This window comes from Enhydra lutris, unplaced genomic scaffold (assembly GCF_002288905.1).
Source record: "Enhydra lutris kenyoni isolate GAN:26980312 unplaced genomic scaffold, ASM228890v2 scaffoldscaffold16, whole genome shotgun sequence".
NCBI classification, from domain to species: Eukaryota; Metazoa; Chordata; class Mammalia; order Carnivora; family Mustelidae; genus Enhydra; species Enhydra lutris.
Window position 1 is genome coordinate 29,000,814 of NW_019154100.1, and position 27,254 is coordinate 29,028,067.

The 27,254-nt window shown below is 42.1% G+C and overlaps 1 protein-coding gene across 2 annotated transcripts in view; it reads right to left on the reverse strand.

The window, feature by feature from the left end:
- Positions 1-27,254, reverse strand: part of LOC111147346 (carboxypeptidase, vitellogenic like) — a 127,604-nt gene that overhangs the window by 48,488 nt on the left and 51,862 nt on the right. For both annotated transcript variants that reach the window (XM_022503346.1, XM_022503347.1), the window contains exons 7-11: positions 26,234-26,300; positions 11,869-11,991; positions 11,290-11,421; positions 6,590-6,688; positions 4,418-4,591 (exon numbers count right to left, since the gene is read on the reverse strand). In XM_022503346.1, the coding sequence (XP_022359054.1) occupies positions 4,418-4,591; positions 6,590-6,688; positions 11,290-11,421; positions 11,869-11,991; positions 26,234-26,300 (595 nt within the window). The remainder of the gene's footprint in view (positions 1-4,417; positions 4,592-6,589; positions 6,689-11,289; positions 11,422-11,868; positions 11,992-26,233; positions 26,301-27,254) is intronic.

Genomic DNA, 27,254 nt, shown 5'->3' on the forward strand with positions numbered 1-27,254 from the left:
CATGGGATCCTACACTAATACATGGTTATTACTCAACGTCCCTAGTTTACGTCAGGGCTCACTCGTGATGGTGTACAGACTATGGATTTTGACAAATGCATAATGACACAGATCCACATTATAATGTCATACAGAATAGTTTCGCTGCCCTAAAGATCTTCTATGCCTTCCCTATTCACCTCACCCTCTTCACTAAGCCCTGGCAACAACTGAACCTTTGACTGTCTCCATAGTTTTGTCTTTCCCAGAATCTCATAGAATGGGAAACGTATAGTGTGTAGTTCTTTCATACTGACTTCTTTCACTTGTTTCCTCCATGTCTTTGCACAGCTTGCTAGCTCATTCTTTATAGCATTGAGTAATATTGTCCATTGTCTATGCTACAGCTTATCCACTCAGCTACCAAAGGACATCTTGTTGCTTCCAAGTTTTGGCAATTATGAATAGGGCTGCTACAAACCCCTGCGTGAAGGATTTTGTGTGGACATGAATTTTTAATTCATTTGGGTAAATACCAAGGCGTATGACGACTGGATTATCTGGTTAAAGTTGTTTGGTTGTATAAACAACAACAACAAGCAAACAACAAACTGCCAAATTGTCTTTCCAAGTGGCTATACTATTTTGCATTCCTACCAGCAATGAATGAGAGTTCCCTTTGCTCTATATCCTCTTAGCACTTGGTGTTGTCAGCATTCTGGATTTTGGCCATTCTCATGGGTGTATAATGGCATCTCGTGGTTTACATTTGCAATTCTCTGAAGATGTGATGTTGAACAACTCTGCAGAGGCTTGGATGCCATCCATATATCTTCTTGAGTGAGGGGTTAAGGTCTTAAGACTTGGGTGTGTTAAGGTCTTTGACCATTTTTTAATTGGATTGTTCATTTTCCTGTTGTAAAAACTTACAGTTTGGGTTTTTCTACCCTGGCACTGGTTACTATGGATGTTTCTGCTCAGATAAGTTGTGGTTCTCTGTATTTGCTCGCCTCTTTCCCATTTGTGGAGAAGGTGTTTGCCCTCTGGCCTCACTTCTCTTACAGATCTAGGAAGAGTTGTCGACTTTTCAGTTTAACTTTTAACTTGTTATTCAGATCAAGTGGTAACTTCTAAGCTCCTTAAATGCTGAACCGGAAACCAAGAGTTTTAAGTCTTTCTTATTTTTGTGTTTTCCAAGGTTTCTTACATAACTTCTGCATATAGCATGTGCTTAAGGACTTCTGCTAAAATTTATTGAACACCATTGGTGACAGCCTATATTTTCAAGCACTTTCTAACTGCTATTCATTATTCTAAGTGTTTTTACATATGTAATCCACTTAAATCTCACAAGAACTCACCTATAAGTGCTATTATTATTCCCATTTTGCAAATAAGAAAGCTGAAGAACAGAGAGGTTATAAATATCTTCCTCCAAAGGAACACAGCCAGTGAATGGTGACCAGAATTCAAACTCAAAGTACTTGAGAACCCATGCTCATAGCCATCATGCTCTATGACCCAGCTAACTCTAAAAATCCTGCAAGTATTGTGGTCTGACTTATCATGAGAATGCCAATAGTCCAACAGATTATTTCTTCTTCTACTGATTTTGGAAACTGCTAATGTATTTCAATTTACCGCCCAAACATCTGAAGTTAATGGAAGAGAATGACTTTTGAGTGCACGTTCCCGGCAAGAAAAGGATGATGTTTTTACGAAGCCCACACAGAAAATGGTGGGCCACAGGAGTTCTCTGAGCTCCTGGAAGCTGATGAAGGTCTTCCTCAGCCCATCAGAGAAACTCCACTTTGCCTACAATGAATCTGGTACTAGAAAAAGATGTCCATGTTCCTATGAATACAAACATGTGCACTATTTTCTCTGACAAATTAGCACTGACACTTGCATAAATACAAATTTTGAGGGTACTAATGTTTTAAAACAACCTAGGTTGTTCTGATTCTATTGCTCATACACTGAGGTTCACCACCGTTAACAGACAAGCCAAAGATAATCATTGCCCTGTAGGCAACCCCGGCTGTAGCAATGAATATGCAGTCTGTTTCTGCAGCAGCCACTTTTTGGTGGGCGCTCAGACTGACTGCATACTTTGTTCTCTTTCTTTATGGAAACACAGTCTATCTGTACCACCAATCTATCCTCTGTTTTTCCCTGACAACTAATTTGGACTTTAAAGAATATTCTGATTTCACTGGAATTCATGTTGGCAGGTTTAAGATACATGGGAAACAGGGACAAAGATGTTTACATATCGAAATACTGGATCATTTTTAATCAGTATATTCTTTACCAATCAAGGGGATACTCTGTGGTCATTAACCAGTTATCAGGAGAGTTTATCATCAGGTGTGCTGCATGTTCCTTCCTATCCTCACTTGGCTGAGAAAAGAATCATAGTCTAGTGCAATTTAGACAATGAGAAAACGTATTTCCCAGGGGCACAAAAAAATGTATGCAGAACTTCCTTATCTGCTCTCCTCTCAAAAAAAACCAAACAAACCCACTTCATATTCTTTAATGTTATATTATAGCCCATTGTTTATGTCTTGAAAACGCAAGTGCTCAGCTCTTTCTGGCCTAATGAATTTGTAGATAATATCTAATGAATCATGGACACATTTATTAGATATATCTTTGATGTAGCACTAATTTATAGAATGGATTTTTCATTCATTCATTCATTTGTAATTGGCATCTGCTCCAGGCTGGTGTTGGAATGGACAGCCTACAATGATATTACAGGGTCCTAAGTATGGCCACAGTGTAGAGACAACATGGTCTGAGAGCTCAGAGAAGAGGACAACCAGTTAAGTGCTTTAAAAATGTGTGCAGAGGGGCATCTGGGTGTCTCAGTCACTTAGATGTCTACCTTTGGCTAAGGTCATGATCTCAGGGTCCCAGGATTAGGTTCTGTGTTGGGCTCCCTGCTCAGTGGGGAGTCTGTTCACCCTATACCCTTCCCTCCGCTCATGAACTCTCTCTGAAATAAATAAAATATCTTAAAAAAAAAAAAAGTGTGCAGAGAAGGCCCTGGGTAGGCAAGCACTCAGGACCCTGATGGAACCAAACACAAGGATGCTTGAAATTCTGACCTCATCTAGCTAGACCCTTTCTTTCTTAGAAAGTATTTCATCAAGTTCTACAAATTTATAATGGGTTTATAGATTGCATGCCACTGACCATAGATTTTTTTTCAATAAGGGTTATATACCAAGGGTCTCAAACTGTATACTAGAGACAGCACCAAAAGATGGGCCTTCAAGGTCTGGCATAGTTCAGAACGCAATCTAGTAAGGGCACCTTTGGCAATGGACTCCTTGCACAGTAGTGACAGCTATACACTGAACAATCTCAAGACCTTATAGACATGTGTATTCCTCATGGCAGAAAATGGTAGTAAAGAGTTTGATTCCAATTAAGGCAATGTATTAGAATTTTTTGACCAATGGAACTAAAGTATCCTGAGGGGAGGTTGTCTTTTTTCTAATTCACAAAGGTGTGTAGGCTACTGGCTGCCCTGGTTTTTGTTTATCTCAAACATTACTCCTGCCTCTACCAGGAACTAGAGAGGGCGTGGACCATCTCAGGTGGTGGTCCGCTCCATCGTGAGCACACTTACCCTGTGGAGGTGCCCCCACAGACCAGGCCGAGGACAGAGGATAACAACTCAGGAAGATCAGAGGAGGTAAGAACGGTGGTAGCAGGAAAGAAATTCAGAGGATGACTTTTCCCTACATCACTTGCTCTTGGTGTCCTTCTTTCACGGTGAGAATTCTAGGGTCCATGCCCCCTCTGCTTGCATTTTCAGGGCTTCATTCACACTTTTCCCTTTCCTTGGGTACCTCCAACCGCAAATCAGGCAGAGTATCTCAGATAACAAACTGCTTGAATTTATACTCCTCAAAACAGGGAGCCTTTCTCATTCATTGTTTCAAGCTGACAGCCTAGCACTATTTTAGGCTTAAAGCAGATACTGAAAAAAACTGTGACTGAGCAATAAGAATGAATACAATTACAAGGTTAAATGCACTTTTTGGAATAACCAGTTGATTTCATTCATCCCTGACTTCATTGGGATTAATATTATAAAGCAAGCAATAAGGCAAAATTGGCTTCCACAAGGCCAGTCATCTTGGCTCTGCTGTACCTCTTTTCTCAAGAAATGATGAGATGTGGCATGTGCCAAAGAGAATTTCATTTTAGGAAACTATCAAGGGATAGTTATTTAATTAGAGGGAAAACTAAAAAATTCAAAGAAACCAAACAGTCTGGGGGTTGTTGTTTGTGTTTGTAAAATAACCCAAAAGTAAAAACAGAATGGCAGAAGTTGAATTACAAACAAGAGAACGTCACCTCCACTCTGGGTAATCTACAAAGTTCCTGAAATAGATAGTAACTAGAGTAACTCTCTTACCTTGTAATTGTTCATGAGTTCAGCTAACCAGAGCTTAACGGACTTTACTGTATCTTCTCGCATGTACTTTTCAACTTCGGATCCGTCACTAAAAGTCCGGTTTCCCACATGGATGGCTTGCCTCACTTCCGGGAGGGACAAAAATTTCCCATAGTAATTTTGGTCCTCAGGTTCCTGGCAGAAGGGGACATCAGAAAAACATTAGGAAACGTGACTGGGTGGCAGGAACAGCCTGTGGAGAAAGTTACAAATTTCTGCTAATACAAACCATAATGAACAAGACGAGACATGACTATTAACTGGTCTCCGCCTTGAGATTTTTAATTTGGGGGTTCTGAGGTAATTTAAATTTTATTGATAATAAAACTGGATGATCTGATACTTTCAGAGCCAATGCTCCATTTGCACTTAAATGCTCGATTTTTCTTTCTCGGTAACTCATCTTCTAGAATCTATGACTCCAATCAACAACCCCATATGAGGGGCGTCTGGGTGGCTCAGTCGGTTAAGTATCTGCCTTTAACTCAGGTCATGATCCCAGGGTCCTGGGATTGAGCCTCATGTCAGGCTCTCTGCTCAGCGGGAAGCCTGCTTATCCCTCTCCCTCTGCTGTTTCCCCTGCTTGTGCTCTCTCACTCTTTCTGTCAAATAAAATAAATAAAATCCTAAAAAAAAAAAAAAAAATTTTGAGGCAAAGACAGGAAAAACGGAAGGGGTGAGATTATCAAAAACAATTTGCTCCTTGTCGGAGGCTCTATGGGACGAAAGTCAAACGGACCACAAAAGCCAGAGCAGTGGTCTGGTGGATTAAAAGCCAAGGCTTTCTCTTCCATGTTCTGCTGCTTATTAAAACCACACGTACAAAATAATCAGCTCACCATAATTGAAGGAGGGAAATATACCAAGTGTAAAAACAGATGACTTTATGAAGGACATGAAACAAAAGAAAAGTTGTCCATGAGCTTTATTAAAAAAAAAAAAATACTGCATAAAGTCTGTGATAGTGAAAAGTCTGTGATACTCATCATGCTAAAAGAAAAAAGGTATAAATGCTGTTTTAAAAAATTACAAAGGGATAAAAAAATTTGAGATCAATAATTTTGTGCATCCTCCTTTTTTCCTAATCTTTCAAATACAATACTTTGTAAAGGAAAAAGAAATGTGATTACAAATCCTGTTTCTCTCTTGCCTACCATCTGTTTTTCTCTTGGTAGAATCTAAATCCAAAACCACAGGTTTGGCAGATTCTATTGAAACCAGCTTTATATTTTATTTACAAAATAGTTCATAAATAAGGCAATTTTTAAAACAAGATGTATTCTCATATACACTAGATAAAGATGATACAAATCCAAATACCCACTTTGGCTTCTTTTGTTTTATTTGATTAATCCTGCACAGAAGACATTGATTTTGGCCTACTTTTATGGAAGAAAACTACTTGAATATTTTGAGAAATATTCCAAAGAGCTTAAAGTGAGGGCCATACTAAGTGCAGAAACCATCTTAAGTTAAAAGTAAGACAAAACAAATATTTTCCTAAAGGCTTTGGCAGTTTTGATTATCCAAGCCGTCTTAAGTACAGAGCAAATAATGTGGACATTTTCAAGAAACTCACTACAGGCTTGGCATTCTGGAACCTAATACCCGGAGAACAATCCTGGCCTCTATCTTTGACAAAAGAATTTCTATATAACAAGCTCTACTGGGGGGTGAGGGGGATTGTGTTAATCAGAGATTGTTTTGAGTTATCTGGAATATCATTCTTGATGGTCAGATTATAACATATACAACGTCAGTGGGGCGGGGGGATCCTATAGATTAGTAGATCAAATAATGTCATACAGTTAGGACATATTTATCCAGTATAAAGTCACCTAGAATATTTCTCAACTTGGAAGAAGTTTGGTTTTGCCAAAATTTTTAAGCCAACACTATCACAGTTTCAAAAATGTTGTCGGGCGCCTGGGTGGCTCAGTGGGTTAAGCCTCTGCCTTCAGCTCAGGTCATGATCTCAGAGTCCTGGGATCGAGGCCCGCATCGGGCTCTCTGCTCAGCAGGGAGCCTGCTTCCTCCTCTCTGCCTGCCTCTCTGCCTACTTGTGATCTCTCTCTCTCTCTCTATGTCAAATAAATAAATAAATAAAATCTTTAAAAAAAATGTTGTCATTACCTTGCACTGTAATATGTTATAGTAACTAGGACATCCTGTGATATTCTGGAAGTAAGAAGGGTTGCTTGTTAAGTCACCATCTAGTAGTTTATCCAGTACCTAGGTCAGGAGAGAGAGAAGGAAAATATCAGGGTAGGTAAAAACACATGGGCACTTGTCATTGCATTGATTTATCAGTTTCCTTGTTCCAGCATCGTTTCATTCAACAACCATTTATTGCACATCTTCTCTGGGCTAAACACTACCCCGGGCATTGGGGACACAGCAGTGTGAACAAGAAAGCACAAGTCCTCCCCCTGGACCTAATATCCTTGAGGGGGACAAGAAGCAAGCATTCACAGGAAAAACATGCAGTATGGTAAGAGTGATAAGTGTTAAGGAGAAAACTAAATAGGAGAAGGAGAGTAGGAAGTGTCATGGCATGTGTGGGCACATGTGTATGCGTGAGTGCAAGGTGCACTGCAGAGAGGGGGAAACACAGGTGGCATTTGAATAAACACCTGTTGGAAGGAAGGAAGTGAGCCACGCAGACATCGAGGGAAAGAACATTCCAGGCAGAGGAGACAGTGAGCTCAAAGGTCCCGACCATGGGAATGAGCCTTGTAGGGAAGGATTGCCATAATATGGATCATTGACCATTCACCCAGGTGCTTGGAGCTAGTGGAAGTTCCCTTGGGACTTCTTACTTTAAAAACTGGTCAACAGCGGAGGTGAGGGCAGTCAGCATGATTGTGTGCCCTTCTCTGGTCATGTGTAGTAGCACAGAGATAGACACGGAGTGTAAACAAGTGCTTTTAGCGTGGATGGTGGTTTGGCCAAAGGAGCTGGGCTGACTTTGAGTTTCAGCTGGGTGTTTAAAGCAACTAAGACTTGAAGGGGTTAAGGATCATGACTCGGTCGTAGGATCAATGGACTGGAAGACAATGGGGTTGCAGAACTGTTCTTTGAATTGGTATATTCAGAGAAGTGTGACAGTGCGATGAGAATCTGAGGTTGTAGAGTGATTGTCAGATTTTTTGTTTTGTTTTGGGACTGAGCAGCTAAGATAAGAGAAGAAGAAGATTGTCGAAAGACAGGAGACTTAGGAACTGAGGGGCCGCGTATTGAAATGATCCTTCATGCAGACACTGCGATCATTAGAAATAATGACAAGCATGATGCCCTTGAGAGAGAGTGACAGTGAGGCATTCTCAGGGGATGAGAAGGAGAAAGTTGGAGGCTGGTAGGTAACTACAAAGAGTGGTGGGTGAGATCATGTGAGGATGAGGCAGTCAGAGCTCAGTGCTTCTGGAAGGACAGAACATGATCTGAGGGTAGCAATGAGGAGCATGGAGGACACCCACTCTACCCAGGAGCCAAGTGGTACAAAGTAGGTAAGACAGAACACAGTCCCTGCTTGAGAGGGGAAGGGACAGCAGTGGGGGAAAAGCAGGTTTTGGGTAGAGCATGAAGATGAAGGGAATACTTAGAAAAGAGACTGAGAACACTGGGATGCTTTTGGATGAGGGTATTGAGTCCATAAGGGGCTCCTGTAAAAAGGATGAATTTGGTGCATTTTCAAAACCAACTATCAGGTACGATTTTAGGTTTTCTTACGTGGTAAGAATTCAGGACGATAGTATCCTAGTTTTACAGGTGAGAAAACTGAGGCACATGGAGGTTAAGTCACCAAAGATGCCTCGATAATGTCAGAGGAGAGATTCAAGCCCAGGCCATGCTCTCCAGCCTACATGCTCCACATCCTGCCACACACACACTAGCTCTCCAAGGGGTGGACTGCTGCTCTCTTAGTCTTCAATTCTGTCTGGCCATGCTTTTGGGATTAATATAAAATTCCATTATTTTATTAGATTAGTTTTCTTTACCAAACAGGAAGCAACTTAATTTATCCAAGTGACCATTGCCACAGGGCTAGGGACCAAGAATGAAAAGGATTGTCATTGTGGAAAGGGGAGGGAGTAATAAGTATGCTCTAGCAACTCTACGGTCCTGCAGGACCACTGCCTCTGGCTGTGCCCTGTGCACTACGTGCGGGTGCCTGGCGGAGGGGCAGAGAGCCATCAAAGTTCTGCTTGCCAAGCTGGATAACCAGACTTGGGCTGCATTTGGAGAAAAAGCCATCTCTATTCTCGTACAATGGTGGCCTCCACTTGCCAAGCTCTGAATCCACAGGACTATGTCTGCTCAGCGGAGGTGTCTTTTTCTAACTTGTCCACCCAGAGGCGACACCACAGGCTAGCAGTAGTTCTGAATACAAGCAGCATTTTGTTTATGCTTAGAAATTATCTTCAACACCAATGGGAATATAAATTCCACCCTTAAGAATGGATCTGATTTCAGAAAGAGTCAAACATCATTTGTTGTCAAACAAGTGACGAGGGTGGTCAAGACCTGTGAAATCCAGTTTCTGGTCAAAACTGGTTTCACGGAAAGAACTCTGTGATCTAGAGTATTGTCATGGTAAGGGGGACAATATGCGGCCAGAGATGGGCCATTGTGCATCTTGCAGAATGTCTAAATATCCCAGGATCTTTACGGACTGCGTGGGAGTTACCACAGGAAAATACCAGGGCAGGAATCGGGGAAGGGGGGGGATGATTCCAATCCTAGGACTGCCACAGTCTATTATGGGGCTTTTGGACACTGAATGCAGTCCCTCCAGGCCTCAGCCCCCTCATCAGTGAAATGTGGATGCGTGCATGTGTGTACGGGCAGAAGATGGTCTCCGAAATTCCCTCCGGCTCCAAGTTCCTGCTTTTTGACTAACTACATCATGTTAAGGGATCAGGGCATCCAATAGGTTTTATCATTTAGGCTTGTGATTTTGACAGTACTCTCGTGGGTCTCAGGATTTCTCTGAGCCTTCTACTGCCTACGCTGAAACCCATTTGACCACTGCTGACTTACTTTCCCAAGTATCGGCTTATCTATTTCCCTTAAAATAAAACAAAGAGTATTAAGTGAATTCTTCACTTAAGGTATTGGATCAATGGTCACAGAGACACTGCATACCTTCCTAGGTTTGTTGTTGTTGTTTTTGTCCTTTTGTTTTGGGTTTTGGTGTCTTTTGCTTTGTTTTCTGATGAATCTAGTTTAGGAGAGCTCTGACCTCATGGGCCATCTTCTCATTACCTCTGAAAACACCAAATAACCTGAACTTGTCCCCCATTTTGTTAATTCGGTGTGGGCTCGGGCTGCTGCGCCATGCAAGGATGCAAGGACATCCTTCTGGTTTCCTTACCCCTTAGGGCCCATTGGATGTTCTTCCTCTTGACATCACTTCATCCCCGTATGCTTCTTCAAAGACACATCAAATCTCTCACTTGCCAACTGGTCTCCCATGATGTAACATTTGATATTCATTTTAAATTTTAGAGGTTCAATCCTTTTACCCTTGCTGCCTACTACAACAGAAAGCCTAAAACCAGACTCAAAAATAGTGTCATTGCACATCAAAGAGGGATCCTACATGTCCCCGTGAAATCACTCTTCCTTTGCATTTACAATTGCGCGGAAATACTGAATCCACACTCCCAGCCACACCAGGTGTCCTGGTGCAGAGAAAGGAGAGGCTGTTGGCATCTGGAGGGACGGGTGGTTTCAGCTGCACATCTTGCTGCTGGGAGAACTGATGGTAAGGGCATTCACTGCTTCAGAGGTTTCAGGCAGGGCGAGGCATCCTGCTTGTGAAATGGAGGGTAACCTTGTTACGCCTTTCTCCCTGAGTTTGTATGGTCTCCTGTTTTGATCTGAACCAGCAGACCTGCAGTGCCTAGAAGACTATTCCTATCAGGCCTCAGGCTTTATAACAACAATGCCGTTAGGAAAACTGGTACAGGTACAGGATGGGCTCCCAAGAACAGGAAGACTGAAGTCCTCCAAATGCACTCCTCGTCTCATTTACTGATGAATGAAACACGATGGCTCTACGATTAAAGGTGGCAAACAGACAAACAAACAAAACCTAAAAGAGATCATTGGTATACAATCATTGCCCGCACGGGCAAAGCCAAACCAAACCAAAACCTCGATCTCCTGTACGCTAATGTTTAGTATAGTCTCAGATTTTAAATAATTCCCTCCATCCCAATAAAAAGGGCAAGGAATAGAACCATATTATTGGATTCTCAAATTCAATTTTAGGGGAGCATTGTGACAATAGTTACAAATACCAATGGCTCTTTATAAAAGTTTCAGATGACTACACTTTCTCAGCTTTGTTCCCGACACACAGGAACACGTGACATTTGTTACACACTGAGGTTGTGTCTCCAGGTGGAATGCCGTGTGCGGATATCACCCTTCTGAAGGGTTTCGAGCAGATGCTGAAGCATATGTATCTACTTTCTGGGTTGCCTTTCTTCTGATTTCCTTGTGATAGGGCATGCCTTTAGGGCCTACGCAGCATTTAAAGAAATCAAAACAGTTAATGAGAGACACGGCTAGATAAACACTCCAAGGTGATCGCAGGTTTAGAAGACAGTCAAAGTAAATTCAAAGAGGCCCAACGGCTCTTTCCTTCACTTTGAGCCCACACTCACCCACCTCCTGATTGCGGACAGCGGGCCAGCTGTACCTTCTCTAACAACAACAACAACGACAACGACAACGACAACAACCTGCCCGAGTACCATGACACTTCTAGGACCCAGCTCACATGGTTCTTATTGCTCCAGGGCCACGCAGTCCCCAGAACTCACTTCAAAGGCTTGAAGCCATCTCTTCTCCTTGATGTATTTCACGCACTCATCGCACTGCTTCTGGAAGTACTTTCTCTGCTTCTCATCCAACAAGCCAATGTGGTACAGGAATGTGGCATAGCCCCCTATGATCTGAGGAGAAAAGAGAAATGCAGATGCCATAGGGAGAGAAAGAGAGAAGTTAGGGGAGCCCACTTGCTTGGTGAAGTAACCCTCTGTCATTTGTCAGTCTCCTGCACACAAACAAACACACAATGCACACGTTACACACAATGCACACACATACCCCAAACACACACACACCACACACATGCACAAAATACACACACAAACATGACACGCACACGCACGCGTGCCCCACGTTCACGCTCACATCCAACTGAGGCTGACGGAATAAGTTGACCCCTTAAAACATCTGGTAAAAATGAGAAGATTTTAAATCATTAGCGAGTCAACCGGGCAACATTATTTCCCTCCATCAACTCAGGTCCCTAAGGTCAGAGGAGCCTCCATTGGATCAAAGGGGATTTAATCTCCTTAAAGGACAGAATGGAAAGGACAAAGGAGACAGACACCTACTGATTCAGGATCAGAATATGCATCTCCGAGAGCAATTCCTTTCAGGTTGATCTTCATCTTCATCACGGGGTTGAGCACGTGGATATAGTATGCAAGGGCTGGCACGTACTTCCCTGCGTATGACTGAGAAGGGTAGATGTGGAAATGAACCATCACAAATTGGGGCCATAACCATTATGTATTTAAGCTAATTAAAGTAACAATAAAACAGCAGTATTTCCACATGAGATCCACCATATATTTTACCTTATGCTGTAAATCCCACAATAGCACAGAGCTCTGTCTCTCACTTCCTCTGGCATCCCCAGACAGCGCCAGTGACATGCAAATCACCGGGGAGGTGCACAGAAAAATGATAGGTGGACATGAAACAGGTGAACAGTCTAATTTCCTTCACAAATCTGCCACCCATGGGGCCTTGTCTTACCAGAAGGCTCCGTTAAAAACTTTATTTGAAAAGGAAAAAGTCTCGAGGCAAAAATGAAGTTTTCAAAATCTGTATGATGATGCAGTTTGAAATCTACATGTATTAAAAAAGCAAGAGGAGAAGGAAAGTAACATTTATTGGCTACTGAAATTGTCACTTGACAATTATCTCTGTCTCCAACCTTTTCAAGTACAGGGTTCTTTTTCAGTTTCAAAATATTTTGCAGACACAAACATTATAATTCTACTTTTAGACTATGCTGAGGAAAGCTACTATTCAGAAATATTTTAAAAATAGCTTTGTATTGGGGTGCCTGGGTAGCACAGTCTGTTGAGCATCTGACTCTTGGTTTTGGCTCAGTTCGAGATCTCAGGGTCAAGGGATCAAGTCCCACATGGGCTCTGCACGCAGCATGGAGTCTGCTTGAGACTTTCTCTCCCTTTCCCTCTGCCTCTCCACTCCCCTCTCCCTGCACTCTCTTTCTCAAATACATACATACATACATACATACATACATACATACATACAATCTTTAAGAAAATTAGTCTTGTATTGTTTACATTAAAAAGCCGTCTTTTTGACATCTCCCCTTGCATGTCTAATGTTAAACTTCATATGTTCAGAATGAAGCTTGAATCCCCAAGCCTTCCTTTCAACCTCTCTATTAATGTTACCTGTTTTAACTAGAACATCATGGTGCCATTTCTTTTTCTTTTCTTTCCTTTCCTTTTTTTAAAAAAACATTTTATTTATTTATTTGACAGAGAGAGATCACAAGTAGACAGAGAGGCAGGCAGAGAGAGAGAGAGAGGGAAGCAGGCTCCCTGCTGAGCAGAGAGCCCAATGCGGGACTCGATCCCAGGACCCTGAGATCATGACCTGAGCCGAAGGCAGCAGCTTAACCCACTGAGCCACCCAGGCTCCCCTCTTTCCTTTCCTTTTTAAGTAGGCTCCACACCCAGCACGACGCTGAGATGGAGACCCAAGCTGAGATCAAGAGTCAGACACTTAACCAACTGAGCCAGCCAGGTGCCCCAGTGCCATTCCTTATCTCTTTCTCTCACACCCCACAAAAGTCCATCAGTGAACCTTGTCAACTCTACCTATTCTGTCAAGATAGGTCCAGGATCCAGGGTCTTCGCACAGCACCCTCTTCATCGCCTTGCTCCAGGTTCTGTCATCTCTTGCCTGGATTATTGCAGTAGCCTATCCGCCCCCCCCTTGCTTTTGTCCTTCCCCTTATCCAGTCTATTTTCAAGATAGTGGTCTACTAAAATGTGAATCTGGTCTTGCCACTGCTATGCTCAAACCCTCTGAGAACTCCCCATCTCCCTCAGAGTAAAAGCAGAGTGCTTTTTCGGAGGCATAAGGGTTGGTATGATATCGTACTTCGTTAACCCTATTCCCTGCTACCCTCTTGCTCATTCCTCTCCAGCCCGTCTTGGACCACAGTCATGCTGTACTCTTCCTTCCATCAGGGCCTTTGCATTCGCTGCTCCCACCCCTGGAATGCTCTTCTCCCAGATGGCCATATACTTAACTCCCTTACTTCCTTCAGTGACACCTAGGGATGCTTTCCTTGGCCATCCCATCTAAAATTTTAACACCCCTCCTTTTTTTTTTTTAACATTTTATATTTCCTTTCTCTCTTTTTTCATCAAATCCTTACCATGTTCCTACAGACTTTTACTTATTTTTCTTGGGTATTGTTAGTCTCCCACCCACACTAGAGTAGAATATCCATGAACACAGAGCTATCTGTTTTTAGGTTAGTATAACCACTGTGCCTGATGCTGTTTGTTAGCAATCAATACACAGCTGTTGAATGAATGAGTCTTGAATGAGCCTACATGCATTTGAAAAACACTAATGCATATATGTTCAAAGTAGACTAAAGGCATGGAGTGGGTACGTATGAGTCCGCAGACCCTTTGTAATATTTCCGAGACTCTGCAGGGGTCTGTAGTTCAAAGGCTGGGAGGCCCATGAGCCCTCATTTACTCCATACCCTAATCATACGCTGCACATATCATTACTCCAATATCAATACAAAGCCACTGAGGCTCAGAGAAATGGCAGAGTCAAAATCTAACCAGCTCTGACCCACTCCCAAACCTACACTCCTTCCAAGGTAACATAAAGTAATGTAATTTGCATAATTTATACAAGATCTCTGAGATCTCCCCATTGATGCAGCCCTCTTGTGCAACAGTAATTATTTAGGCAAAGTATTGACTCAAAACAGTGTATCCATCCACAACCATGAGCACATTTTAGCTTCAGTGAAGGGATATAAAAATGTGTTTGTTTATATGCCTGAAACATGGTTTGTTGCATAAACAGTGCTGTACTCTCTCATTAGGAACATTAAGAGAACATTTATCAAATATAATTTTGCTAAGATGAACCTCAAAACACAAATTTCCTTGAGTAATCATTTTACTGCTAAAGATATATTACATAGTTTTCATTTGGTGATGGTTTATTGGACAACTCTTCTGGCAAAAGCATTGCGGTAGATATTTGAGAAGACACAAAAATCAATAAAGAACAGAACTTGTGCTTGGAAAACTAATAATTTCTTCTGAAAAAATATTATGAAAACTTGATTGCTATGTGATAGGGTGAAGTTTATCATTTTGTGGATTATTATTCTCACATTGTGTACCTTGCCCAGCACACAGTAGGAACATAAAAACATATCTGATAAAGGAATGACTAATCTGACATTACTGCTAAACGTTTTTTTCTCTACTGGATGTTATCGCTCAAGTTGCCTGGTTATAAGACCCGGCAATAAAACATCTCTTTAACTCTTACTGAGATGGAAGGGCATGTATTTTAAATGGCTCTAACGATGGTGATGACGAATTCAGGCTAAAACAGCCACATTTTTATGGCACCCTCCCCCTTGTGGCCACCATGCTTATCTGGGAGAGATCCAGGCAGGAAATTAAGATGGAACACCTACTCAATTTCTGAGCATCGACTACGAACAGGCTACCTCCCCCTTTAAGCTGAACTAATTTCAGGTTAACATTATCTTCCCATATTTTAAAATGATGAAAACAAGGGTCTGTGCATTCCAATCACGTGCCTGGCTGGAATCCATCGAGACTCGGCTGCCTCCCCATCTTCCATTTCTCATACCACACCACACTTGAGTCAACGGTCTTGGAGGCTATGAGTCTGTGGTGTCCCAAGCTGGGGCTCAGCCCTGGGTCCATCCGCTACCATGCTTACTAAGCTGACCATTTAAAGAAAACCAGACGGTGAGATGGGTAGTTCTATAACCGTGTCCAAAACAGATTCCTCAATGCTCAGTCCACATCTGCTAACCTGATGATGTTTATCTCATTTTTGCTTTCTAATGACTATCACACACTTCCTCGCCCTGTGTCAGTGTGACAAATCCTTCACTGCTGTTTCCATTAATCATTCCGTTGGTTGAGTGGCTCAGCCTGTCACACAGTAGACAATTATAGGATTATTTTATGGAAAACAGACACTGAAACATGATAATGAAATTTCAATTATTTTTGCTCTCCTTGTTGAGACTTTTTTTTTTTTTTTTTCAAGATCAGACTAGTTTATTCTTCCTGGATCATTTATTTCTCAATTTAATGATTCTCTGACCACCATGAGCTCTTTAAAAGACAACCAGACAATAAATCAAGTGTTCTATTTGCCCAGTTTTCTCTTTTCTGGAGATATTTTAAATAGAATCGAAACCTCTGTTCTTGGGGGAGAACTGAGGTGTGGCTGGCTGATGGATCAGAAATGAACAATACGACCCCTGAGGACTTACAATTGTAATCCTGTAATTTTATGAACTCTTGCTTCTTTTGTTCTGAGTTCTGTCTATAACAACGACAAGAGTAGCAGCCACCACAACTCTCAGCCCTGTGGTCTCTCTGATCTCTCGCTGGTGCTCATCAATGTGGGCAGCAGCTGGCCAACGAAAACTCCTGAAGTCTATGAATTAGCACTAACCTTCTACCATCGGATCAGACCCTGGCCTCATAAAAGCTCGGAACAGCATCAAAGCGCTTATAAAAGGAAAGGGGAAAACTGTGGCCAGAAACGATCTGAACATGTATTATTTTAGAATTCAGCAGTGACCCTCAAATGAGGAACTCAGCCAGACAAACGTATTTTTCTAACACAGTAATTCAAACTAGGTTAGTGACCGACACGTCAGGATTTTCTTCTGCCCTTGTTACTTCTTTCTAGTATTTAAGGAGCTTCCAGCTGCAATTTCCAGCCCTGTTGTTGCATGGCTTGTTTTCCCCACAGTGACCATATTTTGAGCTCACCTCTGACGAGAAGGCCCAGAGATATTAGGGTGTGTTTGTATATGCCTGCATTTGCTAGGGCTTACAGAAGCAATAAACCTCCATTTTTCCTCTTACATCACACGGATCTCAGAATTCAGCTCTCGGTCTTTTATTTCCCCCACAAGAGAAAAAGGTCTCCACATCACAGCTGAACAGTGGTTTCGAATCTCCGTCTGCGATCTTTCTGAGTTCTTAAATGATGTTTGGAACAGCCTAATGGAAATCACGTTAGGAGCATATTGTACTTGTAAAAATAGTCTAGAGAGAATGTAATGCTTGGTTAATTATCCAGATGTGTAAAAGCACAATGAACTTGGACTTAAAGAAATTTGTAATTGTGTATTCCGTCTGAAGCTCTCCCTTCTTACATGTTTCTGCAACATCCACAGCCAACTTACAGCGCCCCTGCCACCCAGTTTTGTTTTGTTTTTTTTAAAAGATTTTATTTATTTGAGAGAGAGAGAGCATGAAAGGGGCGAGGGGCAGAGGGAGAAGCCAGCTCCCTGATGAGCAGAGGGCCTGATGTGGGACTTGATCCTGGGACTCCAGGATCATGACCTGAGCCGAAGGCAGTTGCTTAACCAACTGAGCCACCCAGGTTCCCCACCCAGTTACTTTTAAAGGAGGACAAAAGCTTTCATATCTAAAATCAAGTTTCAATCAGCTCCCCTAGAAGAAAAAAAAATCGTGTCAGAGAATAAGTCTTTAATGGAAACAATGTCTTCTTGCAGAAATTTCACATATGTTAGCTGTTACTATTGTTTAAACTACTCTACATTTCTCAGCTGCATTTCTTACTAAAGTTTAGTTAAAAAAAAAAAGAGATGCAGTGATATTCATTCTCTGCCTTGCTTTCCTAGGTATACGCTTGTATGGTAAAACCTGCAGAACCTCTCTTGGGGATAAGGAGCAACGGCCTCTGAAATGAGACACACCGGAACCTAGACACAGAGTGTCCCTACCTGCGGGCCCTAGCTCCCAAGCTCTGCCTGGAAGTGGAAGAGGCAGAGTGGGCAACCTCAGGAATGGCATGTTGTGGACGATCTGGGGTTATTCTGCGCCCTTTGCTCTGCTGTATCCTCCTACCCACAGCCACTCCAGCTGGAATGAATGTCTCTAGAGAATTCACTTTGGGGCTGGTAGGGACTCCTTCAGGTCCCCTGAAGGAAACAAGGTGGGCTGCCCTTCTGGAGAAAGTCATACCCGTGCCCTGTCCTCTCACGCTCCCCAACCACACAGGGTTGGTTGGGCCATCCCCACTCTTGGGGGCGATCGGAAGGGAGTAAGGGGATATGCTCCGAAGAGAGTTTTAGATCTACATTGAAAAACCACAAAAACTGGTGAAAACCCTAAAAGTAATAGATGACACAGCGGTCAAGAGAACAGGACTCAGAGTGACCCTGACTTCATCTAGTCTCTTACTTTAGTGGGCACCATTATTTTTTTCTGAGCAAAGAGGTGTATCCTTAAAATGGCCAGCTCAGAGAATTAATGATGGGGGAAAGCTGGAACTTCGGCACTGTGGTAATCTCTACAATTTCCTAGACATTTCTAGACTGTGTGTCATCTAATTTCTAGTCCACACCGCTGCAATTAAAAAAAAAAAAAAACACGACTTCTAACGAGAGTATGACTTTATCTAAACATCTATTTTTCTTGAAAATGAGCTTAAAAGAAATGCAGAATCTCTAGGAAAAGACATAAGAAAAACATTTTGATCTGTATCTATTAGTCACATATTTATGCAAAGGCACACACTGGCTTCCAAATGATATATTATTTTGTATTGAAAAGATGCTTCAAAAAAAAAAAGCCTAATACAGCCAGTATGGGAAACAGTATAGAGGAGCCTCAAAAACTTAAAAATAGGACTACCATATGATCCAGAAATTCTGCTATCTGGAAATATATCCAAAGGAAACGACAACACTGACTTGAAAAGATAGCTGCCCTCCTCCCATTTTTATAGCAGTGTTATTTACAACAGCTAAGACACGGAAACAACCTAAGTGTCCACTGATGGATACGAGAGTAAAGAAGTTGTGGTATATACATACAACGGAATATTATCCAGCCATTAAAACTGAGGATATCCTACCATTTGTGACAACACAGATGGACCTTGAAGGCATTACACTAAGTGAAATAAGTCAGAGAAAGACAAATAGTGTATTATCTTACTTACATGTGGAATCTAAAAAACACACACAAAAAGCAAACAAAAAGAGATCAGACTTGTGGTTACCAGAAGCAGAGGCTGGGGGGAGGGGGAACAGGGGGAAGGTGGTCAAAAGATACAAACTCCTAGTTCTAAGTCACAAATTCATTTTCAAGTCTAAAAGGAAAAACGGGCAGGTCAGATGAACATAACTGAAAATAGACATTTGTCATGAGCTCAAGAATTAAAGCAGCTTGAATGTCATCTAATAAAATTCAGCAAGTTTCAAGCTTTAAGAAATAACCGCATTCCATGGGCTTCAAGCCTTTAATGTCACTCGAAACTTCTATTTACTCCATAAAACTTTATGATCAAAGCTTAATCTTTATGATTAAAACTCAGTCTTCACCAAAAACAGCAACATCCAAAAAGACAGGGAACTTCTCTTGTTTGTATAAAGTTGCTAACTCTCAGGGATTCTGCATGAAATATGGAAGGGATGTTGACTCCCTTCTACAGACAGTGCACCTGCTCTATGGGAAGAGGCAGGTCTTGGAGACAGAGGTTTCAAGGACAGAGCACCCCGGCTCTAGATAGTACCTACGGAAGCAGGGTTCCGATCCTTAGCCAGTCTCTTGTCTGTAGTCTTTGGGCTCTGGAATCCAGCTGCTTCAGTCTCAGTCCTGGCCGAATGACCTTGGTAAGGCTGACCTAAGTCATCGCAGCTGTATCATGGGGATAATAATAACAGGGCAAGCTTCAGAAGGTAGCCATGACATGGCTAGCACCATGCCTGCCATACAGTCCACTTTCAGTATTTTCAGATAAGAGCTACAAACAGAACAAGGGAACTATAGATTCTTGAAGGCCCCCTTCTGGCTACCAAATTCAAGCCAGGACTAAAAGGATAATGGTGTAGGCCTACAGAGGAGTTCTCTCTCCTGCTTGTACATCAGTGCTGGAAATGCCCCTATTACAACTATCTTTTTATGGCTTGGGGTCTGTTCTCCATTCAAACACAAGCATGTTGGGAGTGAATTTAACGTAGCAGATCCTTTCTAATGGACAGTGTGCTGATAAGTCAGAAAGGGGGAGAGAAATAGAACAATCATGAAGGAGACAGAGCAAGCCTAGAGAAACAGGACCCGAGCACCAGAAAGCCAAGGAAAGAAAGGAAGGCTGAGAGTTGGGGGTGCAGGGGGGGGCAGGTAATAAGGGAGTAGAAGGGACAGTCCCCAGGGCACGGGACACAGCACAGAGAGAGAAGAGAGATGAAAAGAGGTTAGAGAGAAATATCACCAATATTTTTATTTTATCTAGCAACAACCATGCACAAAGCTGCTCTATGTCAATAAATACTGTGCTTGGTATCGTATGAAACAAATGACACAAGCATGGCTCTCACCTACTGGGAGCCTGCAACCCAGACCCAGTGGACCATGATGATTTCAATAAAGGTTGTCAGACTCCGTGATCCCAGCAGGACTTCACACATGCAGATGAAGATAAAGTATCCTATTAAGCTCACTAACTTTTAACTAGCTTCAAAGTTTTGCTTTTATTCGGCCCTCAAGTTAACCATGGTTGCAAAACTGCTGCTGAGGAGGGTAGCCCCCTCCTGCTAACCGAGAAGAGAGGCCCAGTGTTAACCATGTGTTCCGCCATTTTGAATGAGCTCTCCATATGGCTACTGCCAGAGCCACCCATAGGCACGGAATCTTTCCTGGGAGTGGACACAGAGCCACGTGCTTAGAGAACAATGGGCAGTGCCCCTTCTCCCCACCACCTCCCTGCCTCCCAATGAGGGCTGTTTTAGTGTAACTTCTAGCTGGGCCCATGTACACTTGAGAGGATTCTGAAGTGTGTCTGCACCTCAAGAACAAGGGCAATCTCACTAATAGTTACTGGCTCGGAAAGGATAACACTTATAAAGAAAGTTAATTATGTGAATTAAATGCAGCTTGTTTCTCTTTTTGAAGTACATTTTTTTCATGCCTGGAGGAGGGTGATTTACAGACACATTTGTCTCTCTTTAGAGAAAATTAATTCCAGTTGGTGTTCTGGGCAGAAATGGAGAGAAGGGAAGGAGATAAGCGGTTCTTCATTCGGCATCGTGCTGCCTGCGAATCCCACAGTATGCCTGGTTGTGGGCTCACTGTGGTTCATGCAGCAGTGGCGAGAAGCCTGGGTCAGTCCCCACATGTTTTGCTACTATCTGGAACTTTAAATATCAACTTCTAAGCTCCATCATCATTTCTTAGACAAAGAAAGCTATATTTTTTAAAGATTTTATTTATTCATTTGACAGATCACAAGTAGGCAGAAAGGCAGGCAGAGAGAGAGAGGAGGAAGCAGGCTCTTCACGGAGTAGAGAGCCCGATGCAGGGCTCGATCCCAGGACCCTGGGATCATGACCTGAGCCGAAGGCAGAGGCTTAACCCACTGAGCCATCCAGGCACTCCAGAAAGCTATTTTTTTTTAAAAAAGATGATTTCAGGGATGTCTGGATGGCTCAGTTGGTTAAGCATTGGCCTTCTGCTCAGGTCAGGCCCCAGGAGTCCTGGGATCAAGCCCCGGGGGTGGGCTCCCTGGTCGGCAGGAAGTCTGCTTCTTCCTCTCCCTCTGCCCCTCCCCCTGCTCATGCTCTCTATCTCATGTTCTCTCTCTCTCTCTCTCTCTCTCTCTGTCAAATAAATAAATAAAATTTTTTAAAAATTAAAGAATTAATAGAAATCATTTAAAAAATAACAGGAGAGACAAAGCCACATCAACAAGTGAGCAGAACTTTTTAAATATCTCAGCCCCTGTCCATGTGCATTAGGCCATATGCTTTGGAGAGAAATATATTAATGCAGCTTTTCACCATGAATGGTAGTAATAGTCATCATGTGTTGGGTACTCACCACAGCCATCACTCCATTAAATATTTGAGGAGGATTTTCTAATTAGATGCTCAAAACAGTCCTATGCAGTAGGTATTGTTATTACTTCCAGACTCCCTTGCACCAAAGTCAGGGAGCTGAAGAGCTGCTCCAGACCCTTCAAGCATCGCGCTAACCCTCATTCGTAGTGCGCAAATGGGAAGGATATTTAGGTCCCGTACATTTGCATCGAAAAGCAAAAAACCATTTCTGAGTTTACCATTTATTTTTCAAGGACGATTTTACTACTTCAGTGCCACTATTTGGTCGGCCTCCATAAGAGTGTGCAGAAATTAATAGTTACAAAGAGAAAGGATTTCCCTTTCTGGAAAAACCTCTCATAATCTTTTTTTTTTTTTTTTTGGTAGAGAGGATCGGAGGTATTGCATTAAAATTGCAATTGTGTACAGATGCTTTACAAATACCTCTAGGTAACTATGCTTGAACATCTAGGAAAGTAAAATATCCCTGGAAGTGATCTAATCTAAAACCAAGCCCTCTGACTGTAAGATGAAAAGCAGAGGCCAAGAGAAGTTAAGGAACTTGTATGGGATTATCCAGAGATGCAAAGCCAGCAATGAATCTCAGGTCTCCTGATCATTAACCCAGAGGTCCTTCCATTTTTCCATTCTGCCTCCTAGCCTTAAAACAAAAGACTGGATGGGACAAACTGGGCTGGAAAAACATAGCATTGTTCTAATAAAACAATCCAGCAGGGCATCATTATTTAGCGCTCTTCCTTCTAGAACGAGAGGTGTCCCCATATTGAATGTATCCTGTATAGTTCGTATGAAGATGACGCTGCCTGGCAACAGCATCTCTATCCCATGTCCTGCCTGCCCTCGTTCACATCTTCCTCCATCACTTGGAAGGCATAGGTTTTTTAAAAAGTATTCATCACGGCAGCAAAGAATGTAAAAAGAGAACTGTCCTTTTCCACACACGTTTGGAAATTACATGCATGAAACCACCAGGCAGACATGAAATAGACAAATTTTTCATCCAGAATTTGGCAGCTTTGCTGAAAGCCCAATATCATGGTTAACGACATCACCACGTTATTTGCGAGGCGGGAATTACACAGCAAGCTGATCACTCTTCTGTTGGAGGTGGAGACTGGGCATTTTCCAGGGTTGTTTCCAAAATGATGGGATTGTTGCTTCCTGCCCCTTTACCCAACCTGCCTCTGAAATGGGCTGAAAGTCAAGGAACAGCAGGGAATTACTGGTCCTAAATGATCCTGACCAAATAATTGGCTTAAAAAAAGACATAAGTGTGATATGCCAAACTGTCAGAATGTCCTTCCAAATAGAAAGAAAAGAAAGGAGGTAGGCGAGAAGGAAATTCCTAGTTCCATTAACTTGCCATTCCCTTGGAAAAACTGAGATTATTTTTTCCCCTTACTCCCTTTCAGAAAACGTCTGTGCTTTGAGCTTGCCCAGTACCCTTCCAGCCCTTCCTCTGGTGTCATCACCAGCATCTTCCCTATTCTTTACTCATCTCCCTCTCCCAGGCCTTGTGATTCAGAAGGTGAGGTCCCCCTGTGATCTTCCCCCTCCCAGAGCATCGGGGTGGGCCTCAGGCACCATTATTACCAACCTATTTGTCCACGCCATTGATCCCTTACTAGTTCTAGAACAGGCATGGGATTCAAATGGATCACACGAGATTCAGGAATATGGGTGGACTATACGGAGGAAAAAAAGTTGAGCTGATAGGCTATACTTGGAGCTCTGGGGTAGGGTGGAGGGGCAAGAGCGCCGGTAGAAAAAAAACGTAGCTTAGAATGAAACCAGTAATGTGCAAAGCCAAGTGAACAGATCAAGAAAGAATGAGACAAATTCCTGGTGACAATGTTTGAGCACCCAGACCCAGCCATGAATCAACTGATCTCCTGTTTTACTCAAGCCATTCTGAACAGGGTTTATGTCACTTTTAAGCAAAATAGCCTTGACCAACACATCCTTCCTCTTAATTCAAAATCCAGTTTAATGGTCACCCCTCTTCTGTTTGGCCTTTCCTGAGGATCCCACATTGAGAGGTAGCTGTGTGCACTCTCCTTGGGCTATTTGTCTTTATAGCTACTTCTCTGATTGTACTTTTCATTCAGTATTGCGTTTCTGGCCAGGCTTTCAGGTTTAAGGTAGAGTTAATATCTTATTAATCACTGAATTTCTAATACTTGTCCAATGCCTCAGATAGGGTAGTCACTCAAAACACGTGTGTTGAATTGAATTGGATCCTAACTACTATTTCAGTGAACATAGCAGCCTTCAACAAGTTCCCATTACACTTAGAATAAAGTCCACAGTCCATCATGGGCCTACATGATCTGCCTGCCTCTCCTTATCTCACATCCTTCAACAGTGGCTCCATGCTTTTCCATGAGCACCCCAAGTCTGTCCCCAATTCAGAGTCTTTGCGTTTGCTATTCCTCTTTCCAAGAAGGCTCTTCTCCAAGATAATTGTAGCTATAGCTCTACTACATGCTGCATGGGCTCTACCCAATTGTCTCCATATCAGAGGACCTTTCTCTGACAATCTTATCCACAATAGCACCTCCACACTATATAACCCTTTCACCTGCTTTATCTTTTTTCATGCCCCTTATCAATGCCTGATGTGTAGTACATTTTTATTTCCCCACTTATCACTGTCCTCAACTCTACAATATACAAAGGCAGGAAATCGCTTTGTTTTGTTCACGATTGTATATACCTAGAGCCTAGGGATTCTGTGTCCTCAAAACAGTGGTTGTTATACATTTTGAAAATAAGCTTACATTCAAATGGATGGAAAAAAAAAAAGCAAACCCTAAAACTGAAGCCAACCTATGCAAGTGAACCTAAATGTATATTAAATTATAATGTAATCATCCTAGGGGGGAAAAATAGAATTAATTCTTGTAACTTTTAAACATGGTACTTTTAAACCTATAGAGAAATGCAGTCTGAAGATAAAAGTAATTATAGCAAAACATATTGAAAGGAACTTGGAGGTTTCCTTGTTGGTAGTGGTTCTGATGTAGTAATTAAAAATCACTGTGCATGTATTGTAGGATTCAGCCAAGAGGTAAATACAGTGATGCTGTTGGGAAACATGGTCCAAAATGTGGGAGAAGGGGTACAAAAACACAGAATGGAGAAAGGAAAAAAGAAACTTGTGATGTTGAATTAGAATTATGGGTATCAGTATGATGTCATTCTGTTCCCCAATTCTGCCTACAGAAAAAGTCGAAAAGAAATGGCATCCCAATAGCAATGGGCACACTTAGTGTTCAGATCTTGGTTTTTAAATACCATCCCCCATTAAAAGGAGCCAGGGTTCCTTGAAGAAATGACTGATTTCAGAGCGAGGGCAGGGAAAGTAGAAGACAATTCTAGAGCATAGATTTGTGCCAAAAATCAAGGAAATTCTGAAAGACTAGCTGGGCCCTGTCAAAAAAGATGAGCCAGCCTGAAAGGGTTCCCTCTGACCAAATATGGGACATATGAAAATCAGAAATCATAATAATGGCAAAAAAATTTTAACACATCAAACAGAAATAACCAACCAAGGGTCCACATTGAGATTTTTAGAAGTAAATAATACAGAAGAGGAGGGAAAGATCTTCACTATAGAAGAATACCAGATGATATCTGTAGAATGATAGATTCCCCCAAATCATCATTTTATAACCCCCAGGGGAAGAACTGATTCCGACAGGAGTCATCAATGAATGCTGAAACTACTGGGTGAAAGATATGGGGGGGGGGGCAGATTTGCACATGGTCTCACATTATTTATTAATTTCAAAAGGAAAAAGGTAACTTTCCAGTGCAGAGGTAAGTGACCAAGTTTATCACTGGACCAAGTAATCAAGTTTATCATTGCCAGTGATGAGACAAACAGATTTTATGTGCCTCCTGATGTGATACAACAGAAGGACACAACATCATCAATGTAATGCTCTTGCCAAAATCTTCTCACTGAATCTAAGCACTGAGTAAAGGATCAAACTCAGAAAATGGGATATTCTACAGGGCACCTGGCCTAGGCTCTTCAAAATCATCAATCTGAATGACAACTACAACAAAAAAGGCGGGGAACAGGGACATCTGGATGGCTCAGTCGGTTAAGGATCAGCCTTCGGCTCAGGTCATGATCCCAGGATCTTGGGAGTGAGTCCATGTCAGGTTTCCTGCTCAGCAGGGAGCCTGCTTCTCCCTCTGTGCCCCCCCAAACACCCCATCCTGTGCTCTCTCTCTCTTTCTCAAACAAATAAAATCTTTAGTAAAACGCAGGGGACTGACACCTAACAACCCACTGTGATATAAAAAACTTTAAGGAATCCTGGATTTATAATAAAAAAAGTTATGGAAAACATTTTGGGACTAAACAGAAATTTTTTAATATGGTATGAATTAATATTAATGTGTGTGTGTGTGTGTATTTACAGACAGAATGCATGAATCACAATGTCATGACGTATTTCAGTCCTGCTGATGTTGGAAGCATACAAGAAAACATGACTTCCACTTACCTCCCCAGTGGCATAAAAGTCATTGTTTTTATATTCAGGAAACAACAGGAAAAATTGAACTAATGCACTGCAAAAGAACAACAATAAAAAAAAAATCACATGGCATCAGAAGAGCTTAGTGCTATGCTAGCAGATCTAACCCTTTGACAATAGGTTTCTCATCTGAACTAAGATGCTATTAGGCTGTGAGGTCCAGTAGGTACTGTATTCAAAGTGTCATGTATGTGATATTCCACACTGTGGATGGTTAGGAAATAACTGTGAGCTTACTTTACCCATAAAAGTGAGTCAACACCCTGGGCAGGTTTCCAAATCTCTGGGTTACCAACCTGGACCATCTAGCTGTTGAGGGGACCCGTGAGCAAAGTGATATGGGCTTTCATCTATTATTATAGCACTTCTTGGAGGAAGTTCCACAAACCTTATGACCCTGTTAACCCGGGTTTGTGGCGAACTAATGAGAACCTTACTGGCTTACCAACCTCTTCCTATGGGGGAACCCTGAGCATTTCTAATGCGGTTCCCCAAATTTCAGCATTTTAATAACCCAAGAATAAAAAAGCTATAAAAAGGCCATAGTCTACAAGAAAACCACCAAATGGCCAGATTTGGAAGTAACGGTACAGTGGCATCTACGCTCAAAAAAACCACACTTCCTAAAGAATGCCAATCACCACTTCAATGAGTTATACAGAAATAGATTCAAACACTCAAGAAACGATTTCATAACAAGCAAGAAAAGGGTAGATTAGTGAATGACTTTCTACTTGACCAAAATCTTTCAAAAAGGAAACAAAACCTGTGAAACGTGGATGCTCTATGAGTGTGCTGACCCAGATCACGTTGTCTGAGAAGCTAGGCAGTGCCTTTGTTCCAGCTTCCTGCTGAGGGACTAAAAGCCATGAACTATCCAGCAAAGATGAAAAGCAAGAAGGCCCCGCAAAACCAGGAGGAGGAGAGAGTTCAAGGGTTATAGGGAGGCAAAACTGGGTCATCATAGTCCCCGTGATCCTGGCTGTAC